This window comes from Micropterus salmoides, unplaced genomic scaffold (genome assembly GCF_014851395.1).
Source record: "Micropterus salmoides isolate LMB-PRFRI ecotype aquatic unplaced genomic scaffold, ASM1485139v1 Ms_hic_scaffold_22, whole genome shotgun sequence".
NCBI lineage: Eukaryota > Metazoa > Chordata > Actinopteri > Centrarchiformes > Centrarchidae > Micropterus > Micropterus salmoides.
This window is the reverse complement of record NW_024041373.1, coordinates 24306139-24325686: the sequence shown is the minus strand read 5'-3', so window position 1 is coordinate 24325686 and position 19548 is coordinate 24306139. Positions and strand designations below refer to the sequence as shown.

General features: G+C 39.4%; 1 protein-coding gene across 1 annotated transcript; it reads left to right on the top strand.

Moving 5' to 3' along the window:
* The first annotated feature begins 23 nt into the window (after positions 1 to 23).
* LOC119917127 (actin-related protein 2-B) lies at positions 24 to 14452 on the top strand. Its single transcript, XM_038737242.1, has 9 exons — positions 24 to 71; positions 3136 to 3246; positions 4876 to 5091; positions 5643 to 5715; positions 6401 to 6537; positions 7275 to 7424; positions 8925 to 9070; positions 9504 to 9636; positions 12798 to 14452. Exons 1-9 carry the CDS (start codon positions 24 to 26, stop codon positions 12966 to 12968), a joined length of 1185 nt encoding a protein of 394 aa, XP_038593170.1. The 3' UTR covers positions 12969 to 14452.
* Positions 14453 to 19548: the final 5096 nt, after the last annotated feature.

The following is a 19548-nucleotide window of genomic DNA, read 5'->3' as shown; positions in this document are numbered from 1 at the left end:
AGCGACAACTGGGCTTTTACACAATGGACAGCCAGGGAAGGAAAGTGGTAGTCTGTGACAATGGGACCGGGGTGAGTTTACCGCTTTGCTTTGACACGCTATGAATCCGTGGTTTGCTGTGGACGGTGCCGTTAATGTCGGACGATTTGCTGAAACAGGAAGTATCAGCGTCCAAGCTAGCTAGCGTTAACTGGGTGGGTAGCTATCTAGCCTGTTAGCCAGCTAATTTTCATTCATCCAGACCCGACACGGGAACAGCACGTAGAGTGGGTGTAAATGTCAGGAGAAAAGATGAATACACAGCTCTGATTATAGTTCTCACAGCTACATACATTTTTAAATACTAGGCAGACGTGTAACTGCTCATTTAATACCAACGGTTACTAAGCTAAGCTAGCATGCTAGTTTACTGCTAGCATTTAACAGCTGTCTGGTTTATACTGTCCGGCAGCTGCGTCGCTCATTTCACTGATTTGTTGTTTTGCAAGCGATGCGGGATTTGCAGATTAATTATTTATCTTGTACATTTTGATTTAATTATAAAGAGCAGTAGCTAGACGTTTGTACTGATACCAGCAGCTAGGTGCAACGTTAGCTAGGCCGTGGCAGGTTAATTGAGGAACCACCTTTTATGTTTTCCTGTACTGCAGCTAGCACCAACTTCCCCGATAGAAATGTCACCTAACAGGCGTTTAGTAAGGTGTTTGGACCTTGGAAAGACCACTCCTCATACTTTATTTTTTCACGTATGCATTCGTCGTTAATCATCTTTGTTTTTAGCTAACTTACACATTTTCTCTGGATATATTAACGTTAGGGCTTTTGGCTGGTTGACAGATACTTTAGGTGTGTAAAAAGACATATTTCGAAATAGTCCTCAATACAGTGACAGGTAGCCACCGGCCACTTGCCCAGTGTTGGTCATATCTTCTCTATTGAGGACAGTTTGGTCGTCCTATAAGACAAGATAGACCTTTATTTATCCCCTGTAGGGGAAACTCAGGTTGACACAACAGCACATTTACTTTACTACTTTTAACAATCAAAGTATAATCAGTAACACTCCAAGATATATATATATAAACATACACAATCAATATACAATTAACATTCTAGGTAGAATATACAATAACAATTGTATACAACAGGTCAAAAAATTTAATCACAAATACAGTCTGTGGCTGAAGGTGCTTTGTCACATGCTAGCTGGTTGGTTGAATAGTTCCTTCGGTTGGTGAATTTAGGGTGAGTTTCAAGCTGCTGTGGTTTGTAGACACAATGAGCAGTTCCTACCCCATCCTACATATAACATGCACTTTGCTGATCTTTGTTTATTTTTAAGAAAAACTCTCCCCTCTGCCCGTAACGTCTAAACTGCAAACCCCTGCAGAAACTTAAAATAATGATAACTCTGCACCGTTGCACTGTGGACAAAATATTTACATTGGACTGTTAACTGTTGCACTGATTGTAAATAATTTGTTAATTACTCTTTACTTTATTTCACCTTGGGTCATGTGAGAAACACAATTTCAATCCTCTGTGTAAATAGTAGAATTGGCGATAAAGTTGCGTTGACTTTAATGTTTAGGAGTTACTCATTGCACACAGTTAACAATGCCTCTTTCAGAGTGTAGGTACTTCCTTTCCAAACGTGTCAGCAGTCAAAGAGGATGTTGGCTCAGCATGTTACTGACTAATAAGGCCTTTTTTGAGATGTGAATTTTTTTCAAGTGCATTGTGCGAAGCCAGAACAAAAATTACCAGTGTCAGGAGGAAGTGAGTCTGAACCACAGCCACATATGTCACCAACACATTTTTAGAGCCCTGCTTTATGTTGTTTCATATCGTAGTTCACTTTAAAATCTGACAGTTTCCTTCAAGCACATGCAGCTGCAAAATGAACAGTGGACAGACAACTATGAGCTGTTTGGTTTACTGGTAAATTTCACAACCATCCAGAAAAAGACACCATGGAGGGTGAACTGGTTCTGTAAGATGATTAATCTAGCAGCAACAGCAACCTAATTCCTATGTGGGGGCAGGGCAATAGTGAGATGTCTGCACTACATTTTAAAAGTGTACTTTATTTGGTTAAACACTGGCTTTTGAATTTACCCATTGACACTGACAGTTTGGAAAAAGTCTTTCATTTTTACATTGCTTGAGGTTGTGAAACAAAAAGGACAAATGCAGAAGAATCTGACATGCAACTATGAACACTAAACCACTCAGTGTGTCTGTGTGTGTGTATGTATATTTCTATATTTACACAATGTGTTGATAACGGTTAGTCGCTTAAACATTAAAGCAATGCAGAGGAAGGACTTGCACAGAATGTGTTGCAGCATCATAACTTACTTGCATGCAAGGGAAAATGTGTTAATTAGCGCTGAGCAAAATGTTGACCTGATATCAGTATTTTAATTCGAGATTAGGGATTGGCTGGGATTTTATTTATCATGACACCACAATACAGTTTAGATGAAATCTTTTCTTGGTTTTCAAGATTTAACTGTTCAAGGATTATCTGAGCTCATGTAACTGTTGTGGCTGAGTGCAGTGAACAGTAAGTTCCTCAACCTGCTTGACCTTTATGTCCACACAGTATTAATAATTGTGGTTCTGGCTATATATTTTACTGCTAAAAATACTGTCACATCATTAAAATACATCATGGAAGTCAATTAGCTAAGAAACATCGTGGTGTTTGATTTTTGTCGGTATTGTCCGGCTCTATCATACTGACATCATCTTATTAGGGATTTTCAACATTTTAAGCATTAACTTTATTTTAATGATTGGTTTATTTATTCATATACAAACTTCTACATTGTTTTTATTGTTAAAAGCTGTAGATCAACTTTTAAAAACAATAAATATGTTGCTCAAGCAGATGCTGGCCACAGATGTGTATAAACTCCTTCTCACACACACATACACACACGAATGTCCTGGCATTGTAGTGTAGGCCGTAACATTTTATCTTGGTCTAAAAGCTAATCAAGTCCACTGTTATCAGCAGGATGACAGCAACGTTGTCTCGCTGTACTGCGCAGTTATCTCATCAGTACGTAACTGTATTTCCTCATAACTTCCTCTATGCTCTGGTTTTCTTGTCTCTCTCCCTTTTAGTTTGTCAAGTGCGGCTATGCAGGCTCCAACTTCCCAGAGCACATCTTCCCTGCGCTCGTTGGGAGGCCCATCATTCGCTCGACAGCCAAAGTCGGAAACATTGAGATCAAGGTACGAACTGGTCACCCTGATGTTTCTGGACAGTCCTTTCGTTTTGACCAGAAAGTCTTCATTTCAAGAGCGAAACTGTGACAAGAGAAAATTTTTATGAAGTCAAAAAGCAAGAGATGAAATCGCACACAACAGATCAGTCAATTTCTAATATAAACATTATGTCAAAGCCACAAGCTGTCTAATTGTAATCTAAATTATAAATTTGTAGTAAGTAAGCCCAATTCAATTATATTCGACCAGATGCTGTAATTTGGGTATAGATCAGTTGATTCTGCAGCAGCAAGTCTAAATGTCCCCATTATCTGAGTATGAAGCCTATATCTATCTTTCTACTGTTCTTTCCAATTATTTTGTTTATTTATTTTTTATATGTACCTTCCTCTTCCTCCATGTTTTGTTCCCCCTCGATGAAGTAGAATCCCCAGAAGATGGTAAGTTCAGGTTGGTGTGTGCCTCCGGTTCATGCCTGCTCCGGAGAGTTGTGTCAAAAAAATTAAGCTCTCTTTCTTTGTTTTTAAATGTGTTGTTATTTTGTCCAGTGTTTTTTCTGCATTTGGTTTCTTTTACTCACACGTTGATTCCATTGTTCTACATCCAGACTAATTTGCTGATTTTTGCTGTTGAATTTGAGTGTTGTTGGCCAAATGAGTGGCAGAGAGTCAGTTAGATATACAACCCTTACGTTAATGCACTCCTCTCTCCGGGCTGAAAGTGTTGCAGAAATGGCTGTAATGAATCACAGGCCAGCTGTTATCAATGGGGTGCTAAAAGAGATTTTGGACCGATTCCATTTTCAGAGTCTCTCATCTGCTGGTGCATCCTGACAGCTACGCCCCCCACCCCTCAGTCCAGCTGCTATTTAAGGACTGAAATAATCACAGCATTTTTCAGCTTCAGCAGGAACTTCAGCTGCAGTTGTTGTATATCTATATATCACAGATCCGTTTACCTTTTTATTTAAGGAATGTCCCGTTTAGAGTATTTGACTTAGTAATCTGTAAATGTTTCACCTTTTCAAGTGCAGAGGAAGTGTCCAAACTCCAGCATGCATTTTTTTTTTTTTTTTTTTTTTCGTGAGACCACATGGAGGCAATGCCTGTGACTGGTACTTTTGTTAATGCCAAAGCATACAGGATGAACCCATAAAATGGCTGCCTTCAGTGGGCTTTTGATGTCTCCAAGTGGAACGTGAGAGGCCTGACTGTGTGGCTAATACTGAGCTCTAACCCAGCAGTTGTTTACATTGCCAGGCTGCCTTGCATGCAGCTAGTTGAATGGTGCTAAAACAAGCGGTTTACTGTAGCTGGAGGGAAGCAGAAGTGTTTCCAGGTGTAGGTGCATGGAAAATAATGGCTTGTTGTGCATGCTGGGTAACAGAGTTTTAAAACAAAAAATACTTAGGTTAAGGACATTACTTGCTTGATGCTCCGTTTTAATTTTGAGACCAGCAGGCCACTGGGGCAAATTGAGATTATTTTACTGTCTAAACTAACTAACTAAACCAATACTTAGTGCCTATCCCTGCTCCCAGTGACTCTGAAAGATCCAAACTGGGTTTCAGAAGTGAAGGGCTACGCTGCACAGCTTCTGAATATTTATTTGTTGACCTTTGACCTCTCTCGCCAGGACCTGATGGTGGGGGACGAGGCCAGCGAGCTGCGCTCCATGCTGGAGGTTAACTACCCTATGGAGAACGGCATCGTCAGGAACTGGGATGACATGAAGCACCTGTGGGATTACACCTTCGGCCCAGAGAAGCTAAACATCGACTCGCGCAACTGCAAGATCCTGCTGACCGAGCCGCCCATGAACCCCACCAAGAACCGCGAAAAAATCATTGAGGTATGTTGACATTTATTTCCTTGTATTTGCAGCTTGGATGTATTTTTGTTGATGTGTGAGGCGAAGAAAAAGAGGAAACTGTCTTTATGCATTTCTTACTGTGGGTAAGAAGATCTATTTAATCCGTATCACCGAGGGATGTTAAACTGTACTCATTCACTCTATATCCAGTTATTCAAAGTATTGAAATTAGCATAGCTCCTGTCAGGTTTGTCAACATAATTATAATGGGCCACTAAAGGTCGACTCTGTCGATAACTTGGTGGTCTTTGGTGGGTGGAGCAATAGGCTGTGTGTGATGGCCAGAGAGATTTGTCATCCCTTAAACTGCTACATGATGTAAATTAGAAGAAATCATATTTATTAGTTGGGTTTTTTTTCTGGAGCCAGCAACAGCCATTACAGGAAATTTATTTTATGGCATTTCAGAATTTTCCACTTCACTCCACTTTTCTGTGAAAGTATTGTATTATAATCCTATGTGGATAGGTTGCCAGATGTACTTTATTTGTTTTTATCAACGGTCTGGCGTTTTCTGACTTCTGCTGCAGGTGATGTTTGAGACCTACCAGTTTGCAGGAGTGTACATTGCTATTCAAGCTGTGCTGACACTGTATGCCCAAGGTAAGACAGAAACTGTAGAAGTCAATAGCAAAATGTTAATATTGCACAGATTTTGCAGGTGCTCTATTCCAACAAACCCACAAATGAGATTTACACTGTGTCATAAATTAAATTATGTGTAGTTCAGTAGCTGAGAGACGGAAGGCATTTCATTTTAATCGCGGAAATATTCTTGTGTGGCACTATTTAACTACAACACCTTTGTCAAATAGTTTGTGCAAAGATTTGTTTTATGAGACTGCTTAGATACCTTTGGTGCCCAGGAGTCTAGACAAACACATGAACATCACTCTGCAGTGTTCCTGCAAGACACGATATCCTGACATTATCTGAAGTGTTCTGATGTGTTAAGGACGACCTGTGTGGAGCTTCAAGCAGGATCAGATGACCTCTAAAACCATTTGCACCTACAGTTAGACCCAGTCTGTTTCGAACACACAGCCATGCATGTGGTCTGTGTGCTTATCCGCCATTTTGTCTCTTGAGTTTATTACCAACTAGTGAGCATTTATTAGCAGTTAATTGTTAAATTATAGGTATTCTCTTTCCAGGTTGTGTGTGTTTACCCAGCCAACAAGACTAACAATTAGTAGCCCAAAGCACACACTGGATAAAACTCGGACACAAACACACCTCTGTTTGTAGAATTGTAGATTGCTAACTGTAGTGAATGTGTGTGTTTTAGGCCTTCTGACCGGTGTGGTGGTGGACTCAGGTGACGGTGTGACACACATCTGTCCAGTGTATGAGGGTTTCAGCCTGCCCCACTTGACAAGGCGCCTGGACATTGCAGGCAGGGACATCACCCGCTACCTCATCAAGGTAATCAGTCAGTCTCTCAGTGTGTGAGAGAGTGTAACAAAGAACAAAAACTAGCAGCGCAAACGAGGTAGTTTGTCAGGGGAGAAAATACTGAACTACGTTTTTTTTTTTATTTTTAATTGATTTAAAAAATCATGTTCATATGGTAGATTCCAGATAATAACACTTGCTGGTGCTGAAGCTGCAATGGTTAGTTGTCAACTATTACATTAATCTGCAACTACTAACAACCTTTTTTTTAAAGGGGGGGGGGAAAGGTCCAAATTCCAGTCGTATGTAAATATTTTCTGTTTTTTTTTACATCTAAATAACAGTACACTGAATATTTTTGGGTTTTAGACAAAACGGGATATTTGACGATGTCATCTTTGGCTTTGGGGAAAAAAACAATTAACATTTTTCTCCAATTTCAGACATTTTCTGGACCACAAGTTATTAATCGTGAAAATGATTGACAATTAATTGAGAATTACATGAAACCTTACTTGCAGCATAATTCACTGCATCACCAGCACTTCCAAAATTGATATTTTCATGCTTTTGTGGTGTAACAAATATGGAGTTCAGTCTCTTTAAATTGGTTGCCCTTTAGGAAGGGGACACCGGCATCTTCTTTGTAAAAAATACCATTGGTTCTTAAATAAACATATAAAGGAATCCCTTTAAGTAACTCAAAAGAAAAATGCTTTCTGACCTTCTTCGTCTTATTTCTGCTTTTCGTCCATCTCTGGGTACAGCTGCTGTTGTTGAGGGGCTACGCCTTCAATCACTCTGCAGATTTTGAGACGGTGCGCATGATGAAGGAGAAGCTGTGCTATGTGGGCTACAACATTGAGCAGGAGCAGAAGCTGGCGCTGGAGACCACCGTGCTGGTGGAATCATACACGGTAGATACTCATGTGTTTTTAATTTTCAGCATAATAAAACACTGATAAATATACTTTATACATGCAAGCAGATTTAATATAATGCACATTTTGACTGCGGCTATTTGTACCTGTTTGTGAGTTGTTTAAGAAAGCTGTTCAACTTCTAATCATTATGTAACATGGTGTTTGTAGTGCCCTCACGTGGATGTTTTATGCACTTTTCATTTGGTATCAAATAGGGGAAAAGGGACAACATAAAAGAAATATCTCCCCTTGGACGATCATGGTAGCTCAGCACTCCTAGACGCGTGCCATCTTATCCCACTCACTGCTCTATGTTTCCTGCTGTCATCTACGTAATAAATATGTCAGAAAACAATCATTTAAAAAAGGTTTTCTATTAAATCAGAGACATGAGCTTTGTCAGGACACAGTGAGACTCAATATGAGGATAAAGATGACAGAATTTGGGACAGAAATGTGAAATAACTGCTAAATACTGACTTTACTCATCCATATTTTGTCTAACACATTAAGCAGAAGTTTTTATTTTATTTTTTAAGTTGGCAATCTTAACGGAAAATTAACACATTTCCAGCCCCCGGGGAAATTCTCGCTTTTGTTTTGTTTACTTGGTTATTAAAATTAGTTATTTTTATGCAAGCCACATGCGCACAAGTTTCAAATGTCTGCTTAAAATAGCTTTGTGGAAAAAATCCCTAAGGATTTGTTATTCAAAAGTGGCAGTATTTTGAAGTAATCAAAACTAATGTGGTAACTGAATCTGTTTCTGCACTGAGCTAAGTAGACTACCACATGCCCGTTGTTGGTTCTGTTGGCTGCTTTAGGACGGGGCAGTGCTGCTGACTGTTTTCTCTGGGACTCAAACATATGGGGGTGCAGTGCTCCTCCACCAGGCTTGCTTTTCTTTCCAGGGCCCTTTTCCCCGCAGAGGGAACCGCAGAATCTAAACGCCGGTCCTGAAGTCTGTGTTACTGCACGCCCTACCGCGCACATGTTGTGTCTCAGAGCTCACTGACCATGAGTGTTTGGGTTAGTGTAGGCGAGTGTGTGTGTAGGTGTGTGAACATGTAAGTATCATTTTGTGCGCACAAGTGTGCCGAAACAAGGAGGGCAATGTAACTGTGGCCGAAGTGCCCTGAACTGTGCGTTACATCATTTCCTGGGCAGCCACTTTGCGACGGTGGCTGGGCTCCGCTTCCTCCCACTGCCCTCGGCTGAATGAAGTCTTTTTATAGGCGCGCGCACACACATTCACTCTACTCAGTTTGGAGCCTACACTCTCTGTGCTTTAACTTGCTGTACAGTATTATCTTGTAGAGTGTTGTAGCAAAACAAACTGCAGTAAACACACTTTCATACATTGCAACAACCTTTTGAAAAGTATAATTTTTGATTCTTACAAGATTTATGACTCTCTACTAAGTCATACGTTAAGTCATCACATTTTCTTTTTTCCCCTTCTCTTTTCATCTCATCCCTCCCACACATCTCCAGCTGCCAGATGGTCGTGTGATCAAGGTGGGAGGAGAGCGGTTTGAGGCCCCGGAGGCTCTGTTCCAGCCCCACCTCATCAACGTGGAGGGTGTCGGAGTGGCTGAGCTCCTCTTCAACACCATCCAGGCAGCCGACATAGACACCAGGTGAGGCCAACAAAAGAGTACAGATTCACTCCACTGTCAATAAAGAAAGGCAGACGCATCAGTATATGCTTTACTGAGAGGGTTTCTGCTTTAGCACACATAAATAGACCACATTAACACAGGCAGATATATGCAAAATGGTGGTGTCGGCCTCCCAGAGCTACCACTGAGTTCTCTATGGAAAGTATGAAAATTAATCTTTGGGTATGTAAGAGTGGAAATGTCAAAGAAAATACACCCTTGGAAACCCAATACATCATTATTTAAATTATCTATTTTTTTAGAATTCATTTGAAGTCACTGAAGGGCTTTAATCTGCAAGGTCTTAAATGTAGATTTTTAACATTTGTGCACTTGACATGTGGTTGGTTCTCTTCCTGTTCTCACCTTTGTTTTTTTTTTTTTGTTTTTTATTCTGTCTTGCCGTCCTCAGGGCTGAGTTCTACAAACACATCGTCCTGTCAGGAGGATCCACCATGTACCCGGGCCTACCTTCTCGGCTGGAGAGGGAACTCAAGCAGCTGTATCTGGAGCGTGTACTCAAAGGAGATGTGGACAAGCTTTCGGTGAGATATCGACCCTGAACGCGTCATTTATAATTACACTGTTGACGGTGTGAAGAGCGTTATTGAAGGACTCAGATGTGGTTTACAGTATGAGTGTGAAAACGGGTCACACGACGTTAATTTGAGCTCAAATTAGAACTTGATTAGTGTCAATTGCACCGTGACCAATGTAACCTAAACATTCAGATGAGCCAAAGTCTGGCTTTACAGTGCCAGGCCTCTCAGTGGGTGTGAATCAGTATTTCCAGCTGATCCTCCGGGTTTGTTTAAGTAGGCTTGGGCGGGGTTTCCCACATGTTAGAGAGCCGTAAAGGTACAACAACCACCCCAAGGGAACGTATTTGAGTCATGTTAGTATGTAAACGGTGACTGACGCCTGACAGTATCTCCTTTGTCCTGATGAGGTTAAATCCCACACACTGGGAAATCAGTTAAATAAATGAAACTCCTTGAATCATGTGCAGTTGGACGACTTGTAGCATTTCTGTCTCGAACACTTGCTCTTGCAGGTTTAGGAGCAAAGTTTATCAGTATGTGACGTTTCAGACTGGTGCAGTGTACGCAGACCACCACCAGGTGGTGTCATAGGTTAACAGACATTCAATGAATTTAAACAGAGTATTTTAATAACAATATATATGGGGTTCACTTCCCAGTGGTAAATATTTGCTTTTGGAAAAATCTCACTACATTACATTTCAACAAAAGTATTTTAAAGAAAGCTATGATTTTAAACAAAACTATTGTCAAAGATCTACAGATGACTCGTACGTATAAAAACAAGAAGTCACATGCTTTACTCCTCTGCCCACAACTGTCTTCAAACTGTTTATCTAATTTTAGAGTAGAAATCTTTATTATCTTTATTTACATTGTGTAAAGATTGAACACATTTGAAAACATGACAGAGATCCCCAAATGTGTATTTTTATATATTTTTTTCAAATATTTAACCCGTGTTTGCTTGAAGGACGGCTGTCGGTTACAATGCATTCCACTGTTGACAAGGTCTCACGGTGAAAACATGTCAAAACATCCATTAAAAATGTTATAAGCCATTGCTGTTGCACTGTAAGCAACAAACAGAAGCTGTGTCTTTCGCCCTATTTGGTGAAATATGTGTTTGGAAAATGCTGAGCAATCAGACAGAGACAAGGGAAGAGGCAGGAGAGGATTGAGAAGTTCGTATTGATGTTTTGATTCTCCCGTTGTCGTACAACATATATGACAAATTTGTATCTGGCATGCATGAAGCCGTCCTTTCAAGCTGATTTTTCGTCGAGTATCACTTAAAAGCTGCAGTCATCAGTCTTTTTAGATTGGCAAATGGCTGTTTAATGTGAAGTGTGTTGCTCATAGTGATTAACCCCCAGAGAATTCCACTTTCTTTTCAGAGCGTTTCAACATTTTAAGTTCATATAGTGTTTTAGTTCACTCTCACCGCTCTCATGTAGATCCCTTAGGAGTTGGGGCAGACCAAAACGGAGCTAAAGGAGAGTGAATGTTGTGAGATTCATCAAGTGACTAAAACGTGACAAATACATGCTAATATTAATCCTAACATGAGCGCTACATCAACTTTAGGGATAATACTTTGTCAGTAGTTGCTGTTTATTAATGCAGGTGGTAGCGATGTTCACACTGCACGTCCTTAATATTAAAATGCTGCTTACGCTGTTATTATCCTATAGCATCATTTATAATCATATTTATAACTAAATGATGCTATATCCAATATTTATGACACTGTTAAAATCATTTACAAAAGAACCCATCTAGTTTTGTTCACTTCGTTCCTCAATTGGCTTCAGTTTCACATTACAGTTTTGATGCCATCTTTCAAGTTTTGAGTTTTATTCCAAATCGTAGTCCCGCCAGCTGTTTTATTTTAAAGCTGTGTATTGTTGCTCACGCTGGTTGAGTCAAGCTCCCTCTGGCACCAAAGTTGTAACAGTTGTTTTCAAGTTTGTCTTGGCAGCAATTACACATTTTTATTTGAATGTACAAACACTTGCAGGTCCGGAAAAGCATTTAATTCAGTTTCCTTAAAGAAAAAAGGTCGTACATATTTTTTTCTTGTTTGCTGAAGTCAGGTATATTAGTTTGTGGATGTTTTTGGATCTGATTGTTGGGAGACGTGATACTCTATAAACTCGAAGTGTGATTGTTTCAACTGTGTTTGTGTTGCAGGAGGCTGTTTAATCTTTTACAGTCAGCACCATCAGACCTGTGGCAAACAATTTCACTGCTAGCTGCAGCAGCTAGTGTTGATTTTAGTAAAAATTTAAATGAACTACGTTTACGAAGCGCAAAAATACTCTGTTACAAGTGAAAGTACTGCTTTGAAAATGTTACTTAATTAAGGTATGTAAGTATAATCAGGAAAAAGTACTTAAAGTTAAAGAAATGTCCCCTGTGAGTGTTATACTATTACATCTTATCATTAGACTGTTAATACTGGGGCATTAATATAAAGCAGGATTTTACTCTTGTAGTTGGTTAAACGGTTTTGTATCAGAGTTCAATTAATGATTATTTGTATTATGGATCAATCCGCTGATTATTTTCTCCGTTAATCGATTGTAATAATTCTGAAAATGGTGAGAAATGTGAAACTGTCCTGAGACCAAAGTGACACCTTCACAATGCTTGGTTTGTCAGTTAAAACCTCAGATTGATAAAATATGTTAAAGTCAAATGTTCACATTTGTGACCCAAGAAATGTTTTTACATTTTACATACTTAAACGATCATCAAAGTAGATGCCAATTACATTTCTGTCAATCAACGAATGTACTAGCTGTACTTGTATAGACTGTTGTGTAGTTTAATTTATAGCAAAACATCATTTTTAAACTCGTCATATGTTTTGTGTGTAAATATCTTACTTTGTAAAGTATTTAGTAAGTGAAGCTGTCAGATAAATGTAAAAAGCACTTGAGTAAATGCTGTCAACCACTGGTTTTTCATTATACTTCCATATTGTGGCCGGTATGGTTGTGAAACAGGAGTTAAAACAAGTGTCAAACTTAACTTGATGAACTCTGCAGAAACATTTATCACGTCTGAGTTGAGAAAAACAAAACATTCGGCCATTACAGGATGTTTCTTTGTAACGCAGAGCCGTCCTACATGTCTGTGTGTGTCCCCTTGTCTTGTAGAAATTCAAGATCCGGATTGAGGATCCTCCCAGACGAAAGCACATGGTGTTCCTGGGCGGAGCCGTGCTGGCTGACATCATGAAGGACAAGGACAACTTCTGGCTGACCCGGGAGGAGTACCAGGAGAAAGGAGTGCGTGTGCTGGAAAAACTCGGAGTCACCGTCAGATAAAGCACTGGACGGACAGACCACACACACACACACACACACACACATAAATACACACACTTACATGACATACACATATTTCCCCCTCGCCCACATTGCAGAGTATATATCTATTTATCCCTCTTTCTCTCTTTCGGCTCTTGATGCTCTTCAAACATCAGAGGCAATTGAGCCGCCACCTCCCCCTCCTCTTTCTCTCTCTCCTCTCTGCCTCTCCTCTCCTGGTTTGGGATTGGCTCACACTTTTCCTTGCAAGAACCATCTTTGCAGATTTACACTGAAACCCCACCTTTTACTTAAACCTCGAATTGAAGGGTTAATGTTGCCCCGCTGGCGTATTTTAGAGTCTGATTGTCACCGAGTGCTGGCGGCAAAGGTTTAAATCGGGGCGGGAAATGTTAACTCTGCATGTTTACCTGCAAGTAGGTTAGTCATAGGAGTTAAATTCGGCAGGTAAACCGAAACGGTGAGTTGTTTTGAGAAAGGTTCCCTGCCTTTATTGAACGTCCGGAGGGGATAAATTGATGCAAAGTTTCTAAGCAACTCGTAAGCATCTGTAATATCACAATCAGGGTCCACAACAAACAGCCACGGGCCGCTTTCAGCATCTGTTCCAGGTGAGCGAGAACTGATCACATTTTTATGTCGGTTTTTATAAATGATATCATGACTTTTCTTTTCTGGGAGAGGGATTACTTTTTGTTCTGCTTTTCCTTTTGTTGTTTGATGTACGAGTTCAATTTATATCTTGAATATTATTTTTTTCATTAACTTTTTTTTTTTTTTTGTTGCTGTGCACTACTACCATTGTAAATGGAGTGTATTGTGATAACAGAAGTTCCTCCATGTTTTTATGAAGAATTGATGGTTGATTGATAAAGGGACAAATACTTAAAGGAGCCCCTGAGCTTGATATCGAGTGTGTGACGGTACTGTGGGGTGATGAAGCAGTGGTGTGTGTGTGTGTGTGTGTGTGTGTGTGTGTGTGTGTGTAGGGGAGGGGTGATACTATTTGTTCGTCATTAGTCAGCCTCGCCTCTGCCTCCTTCTCTTGGGGTAAATCTCAAGCTGAATGAATGGGTGTGAGCAGTTGTGACGACGCCACAGCACCTCACCTGTCGTATTCCTTCAGATGCACCGGAGCATGGAGGCAGTCGCAGGCTGACGACGAGATCGATTTTTGAATCTGGGCACAGAGCACCGCAAAATAAAACGGTATTTTATGGATGTTGGAATGCGGAAGTTTTCCAGTCTTTCACTCCCAAATAATCAACTTAATGATTACTGGAGGCACTTCTATTTTGAATATGAGTATTATTATTTTTTTCCTTTCCTCTTTCCATCAACGTCTATCCAGTGCCAAGAGCAGTTAATGTGGATCTCTCATGATTTTCTTCTTGTCACTGTTTTTGTTTTTTATTTTCCTGTGTTGTTCATAGCATAACTGCCTAACGCTGATTTAAATAAAGAAAAGTGATTTATAAGGATGTTTGTGGCAGGTTTTTTATTTTTGGCACTTTTGTATTTTGGCCGAGTAAAAACTGAAACCAACGCAAATCTTACAGAGTGATATCAAACGACTCATTCTGGGTTTGACTGAATTAGATATTTTAGTCCATGAACTTTGGTTTCCGAAGGGGGTCACGACAGAAAAGGCTGGTTTACAGTGATATAAAGCAGAAAAGCAGTCATTTTCTCACATTTTCTCACACAACAGAGTTTTAACCAGTTTTATCCCATCGACTTGTCTGAGCTTTTAAAAACAGTATCACAAATGAGAGTGTCCTCCGGCCCACTTGATATAATACCTACAAAATTTTTACTGAAAGTAATAGATTCTGTTGGGCCCCATTTGATCTCTGTTTTCAACAGCTCCCTATCTACTGGTTGTGTCCCTGATTATTTTAAAACGGCTTGCGTGAACCCACTTTTAAAGAAACCTGGTTTAGATCCCTCCCTCCCACATAATTTTAGACCAATTTCAAAACTGCCTTTTATTGCAAAGATTCTAGAAAGAATTGTGTCCAAACAGCTGCTCACTGTGCTGGAAAATAACAAAATATTTGAAAAGTTTCAGTCTGGTTTTAGGAAGTACCACAGCACTGAGACTGCCCTGCTTAAAGTCACCAGCGACCTTTTAATGTCTGCTGATGAAGGCATGTGCTCAGTCCTGGTACTCCTGGACCTTAGCGCTGCTTTTGACACCATTGATCACAACATCATGTTAGACAGACTGAGGCACTGGGTGGGGATCTCTGGTACTGCTCTAGAATGGTTTTCATCCTACCTGTCAAATAGGAAGTTTTGCGTGTCTGTAAACAACTATGTCTCTTCATTCTGTCCAGTTAAATATGGTGTGCCTCAGGGGTCGGTCTTAGGACCCATTTTGTTTTCCTTGTATCTGCTTCCCCTTGGACATATTATCCATAAACATGGCATTTCTTTTCATATTTATGCTGATGACACACAAATATACTTGCCCGTCAGATCCACAGACCCTGGAATGCTGAGTTCACTTAACAACTGCCTTTGTGAAGTTAAAAAATGGATGTCAAATAATTTCCTCCAGCTGAACTCAGACAAAACAGAAATCCTGGTCATCGGGTCTTAGCAGATGGCAAATCAAATACTGCCATCTGCTGGTTCCCTAGTAAATCACATTAAGCCTGTGGCAAAGAACCTTGGTGTTTGGTTTGATAGCAATTTAAATTTCAAGCAGCACACCACAAAGCTTGTTCAATCATGTTTTTATCAACTTAGAAATTTAGCTAAAATTCGATCTATGTTAACTTTTAAGGACACCGTGACCATTTTACACGCCTTCATCTCATCACGCCTGGGTTATTGCAACAGCCTTTTCACCTGTTTAACCCAAAAATCTATTGATCGACTCCAGACTGTCCAGAACTCAGCTTGCCAGGCTTTTAACCAGAACAAAGAAATATGACCACATTACTCCTATTTTAGCTTCATTACACTGGCTCCCAGTATGTTTTAGAATTGACTTTAAAATTCTATTGATCACTTTTAAAGCTCTTCATGGCCTCTCGCCTTGTTATATTTCTGAACTTTTAGTCCCATACACACCAGCACGTACCTTGAGATCCTCGGGCAGAGGTCTGCTGTCTGTTCCAGAGTCTCGACTGAAAACTAAAGGGGACAGAGCGTTTGCTGTCAGGGCCCCGAGGCTCTGGAACAGCCTGCCCGAGGAAATCAGGTCGGCTGAGTCGGTGAACTCTTTTAAGTCCCTTCTTAAAACATACTTTTATAGGAGAGCTTTTCCCGATCTTATTTGACTTTATTTTATCCCTTTTATTTTATTGTATTTTACTAATTTTATATTAAATTTTCATGCTCTTATCTTTTTTGTATTATTCTTTACACTTGTTAAAGCACTTTGTAACTTGTTTTTGAAAAGTGCTCTACAAATAAGGATTATTATTATTATTATTATTATTTGAGAAACTGGAGCCGGTGAATATATGAAATATTTGCTCAAAGAATTAGTAAAACTGGCAAAATGGTGGCCAAATCATTTTATTTCTCAAAATCAATTATTTCTCTAATTTAGCCAATAGCGGGGATTTTTTTTTTTTTTAGTTAGAAACTTAATTTCAATCATTTCCAGTCGCCTTGAAAAATATTGTGAAAATCCTTTGCACATGTCATATCACTATTCTTTATTCAGTTATTAATTTGGATTTGGATTAAAGAATAATTCCCATTTGTACAGAGTACACAGATCTTCAATCAGTGTTTAAACATTAAGCATGAAAGTTAGTCTTTCTTGACTTTCACAAAACAAACCCAACTCAGAAGTCCACCTGCAAGCTTTTACCTCACCTTTCAACTGCACCACATGGTTCATCAGAAGATGGAGTGTGCTCAGTAGTTCTTATGTTTCCTACAGCACCTTTTAGGACTTCTTATCCATCTTGACTTAAAAGGGAAGGGTCAAGTTTAATAAAACAACCCCGACTGAAACACCTACTCATGTCAACAGATCCATCTCTATGCAAACATCTGGTGCTGCTGAAGACTATGTGAAATAGCTGAAAGCTGTAGAAAAAGCTTTAGTGGACCTAGGTAGGTTGGGTTTGTTTTGTTCATTAGAAATTGTTATGAAATACTAAATATCATCCACAGCCTGTAATGACATGTTCTACTTGTTGACATGCAGCCAGTCAACTGAAGTTATGAGTCATCTTCAGGCTGAGAGGAACAAATTGATTAAAAACATAACAAGACATCAGCAAAAATCACAAACTGATATCTGTTGTGGGGTGCTGGTTTCATGTTGGAGAAGAAAAACAAATATTTCCTGCTCCTCTTAAGACTATTTAAGTTTTTACAGAATAACACATTCCCCATCTTACAAACAAAATATAGGATTCATAAACAATAAAAAACAAAAAGCACCCTTGCAGGTATTTTGTTGATAGAGCCTTACTTGGTTTGGTATGAGCAGCATACGGTGACTAAGGCTAGCTAATGTTAGAAAAGTTAAGATAGAGCTCACTGAGGTAGGTTGCTGACTCTCTAACTGTGCTAATGTTTACTATTATCCCTTAATTGTCACTTGTGGCTACAGTGGCTGTTACCAAAGTTACATAATTGTGATTTAATTCAGCTTCAACTTATATTGTGGCTGAAATGTATATTATATTATTATGTATGTATAAAACTAAAATACATGTGCAGCAGCATATTTCCGTACAGCTCTGCAACGTGGAAACAACTTTGTTACTGTCATGAGCAGAGAAAACAATGTCTGTTCTCTGGTTTTGTTGTGCCTGTTTTAATAATATCATTACAGGTTTACTTTGGAAAGCTTAATATCAAACTAAAACAAAAATCTGCAACTGATACTTCAATCAATATCTTTTTTATTTAAGTTTGGAATAAAATAATGATTCTGAGAAAGTTTGAGAATGTGGTTGATGTGTGCAACTTTAAAAATCAATCCATGTCTCCTGAAATTGATAAATGTTTACGTCTTTTGTAGGGCTGCAACCAACAATTATTATCTATTTATTTTGTTGATGAATTGATCCATCATGTGGGCCACAACCTATCAGAAAGCCATTAAAAATGCCTATCACAATTTCCTTAAACATCAGATGTCTTTTTTTTGTCCGACCAACAGTCCAAAATATATAAAGTTTACTATAAACCGAACTACTAAAGACAAAGAAAAACAGAATATTATCACATTTGAAAACCTCAAATTTAATGGTTGCAACTCAAGTCTGTTGCAGAGAGCTGGAGGTGAGATTAGGTCGGTTGACTGATATACTGCTCTACCAGAAGAGAGGATGGAGGTATGAAGGTGACTGAGTGCTGCACACAGACCAGGAGGAGGAAGAGGAAATGGAACAGTGGCAGAGGACTGGCGCCACCAAAGGAAAAGGCTCTCTTTCCGTGCCTGAAATAAAGATCTCACCCAGACTCTTCCGGCCTTGTTCCATTTTAATCCCTCGACTCTTACCACTTCCCTCTTAACCCTGAACTGTTACCTCTGAAGCACCGTTTGAAGTTTCCTCCCCACCAGAGCACAAACAAAGACATTACCGGGTTTCAACCAAAGCGGGAAGTAACGAAGGACATTTGCTGAGATACAGTACTTCGGTGCGGAGTACTTTGCTTCAGACTTTCAATATTACATTTTTACTGCCTTTCAGATTGTACATTCAATATCAGATAAGTTAGATCCATTTTCTTAACAATCTAAACCAACTGTCAACTGTGCATGTACTTAAACAAAACTTGTGAATCAGCTTGATTGCACTGTGAATTGTAGACATTTTAGACCGAGCGCTTTAGTCAGCTTTTGAAGTTCAGGCAATTGAAACATCTTCAATTCTATGACAACCTCCTCCTGCTGATCATGTGATATGATCAAAAGCTCCAGAACTACTAAATGGACTTTGTGTTGGGATTCTTTCGTCCATTATTAAAAGAGGTTTAGAGAATTGTTTTAACCTAAAGGATCTTTCAACTGATATTAAAATGAATGATTCAGAGGCCCCTTTTTTGTTTCTAACTTTTTTTATTACTGATATATTACCATGTAGCACTTGGTTCACATCTGTAATGTGACACAAGAACCATTCCTTCCTATCTATACTTTTACTTTTGTTGCTTGAGTACATTTTGCTGCTAAAACATAAACTTGTAATTAACCTTTTGGTGGACTTTCAACTTTTCTACACGTTTCACCCAGATAAACACCACAGGGTTTTAACTTGCTTTTGCACCAACTGTTACCAGCTAAAACCTTTTCCACAGGGTGGGAGTAGAGAGATGTTTTTCTCAGCAGTCTTACAGGGTTTATCTCAGGTGCAGGGTATAACTCTGCCAGGCAATGCTTAAACAATTATCTGGCTCCTTGTAATCTTCTGCTACATATCTACTCAGTGTGGGTTTATCAGGCAATTTAGACCCGACAGAGAAACACAATAGGCTGATATTTTGCTCTACATTTGCACCCATTGAGCAATGCTTTCGCAACATTTCAGACACTGGGAGGAAAACATCAAAATATGGCCTATCTTTGGACATGAGACCACAGCACTGGTGTGGG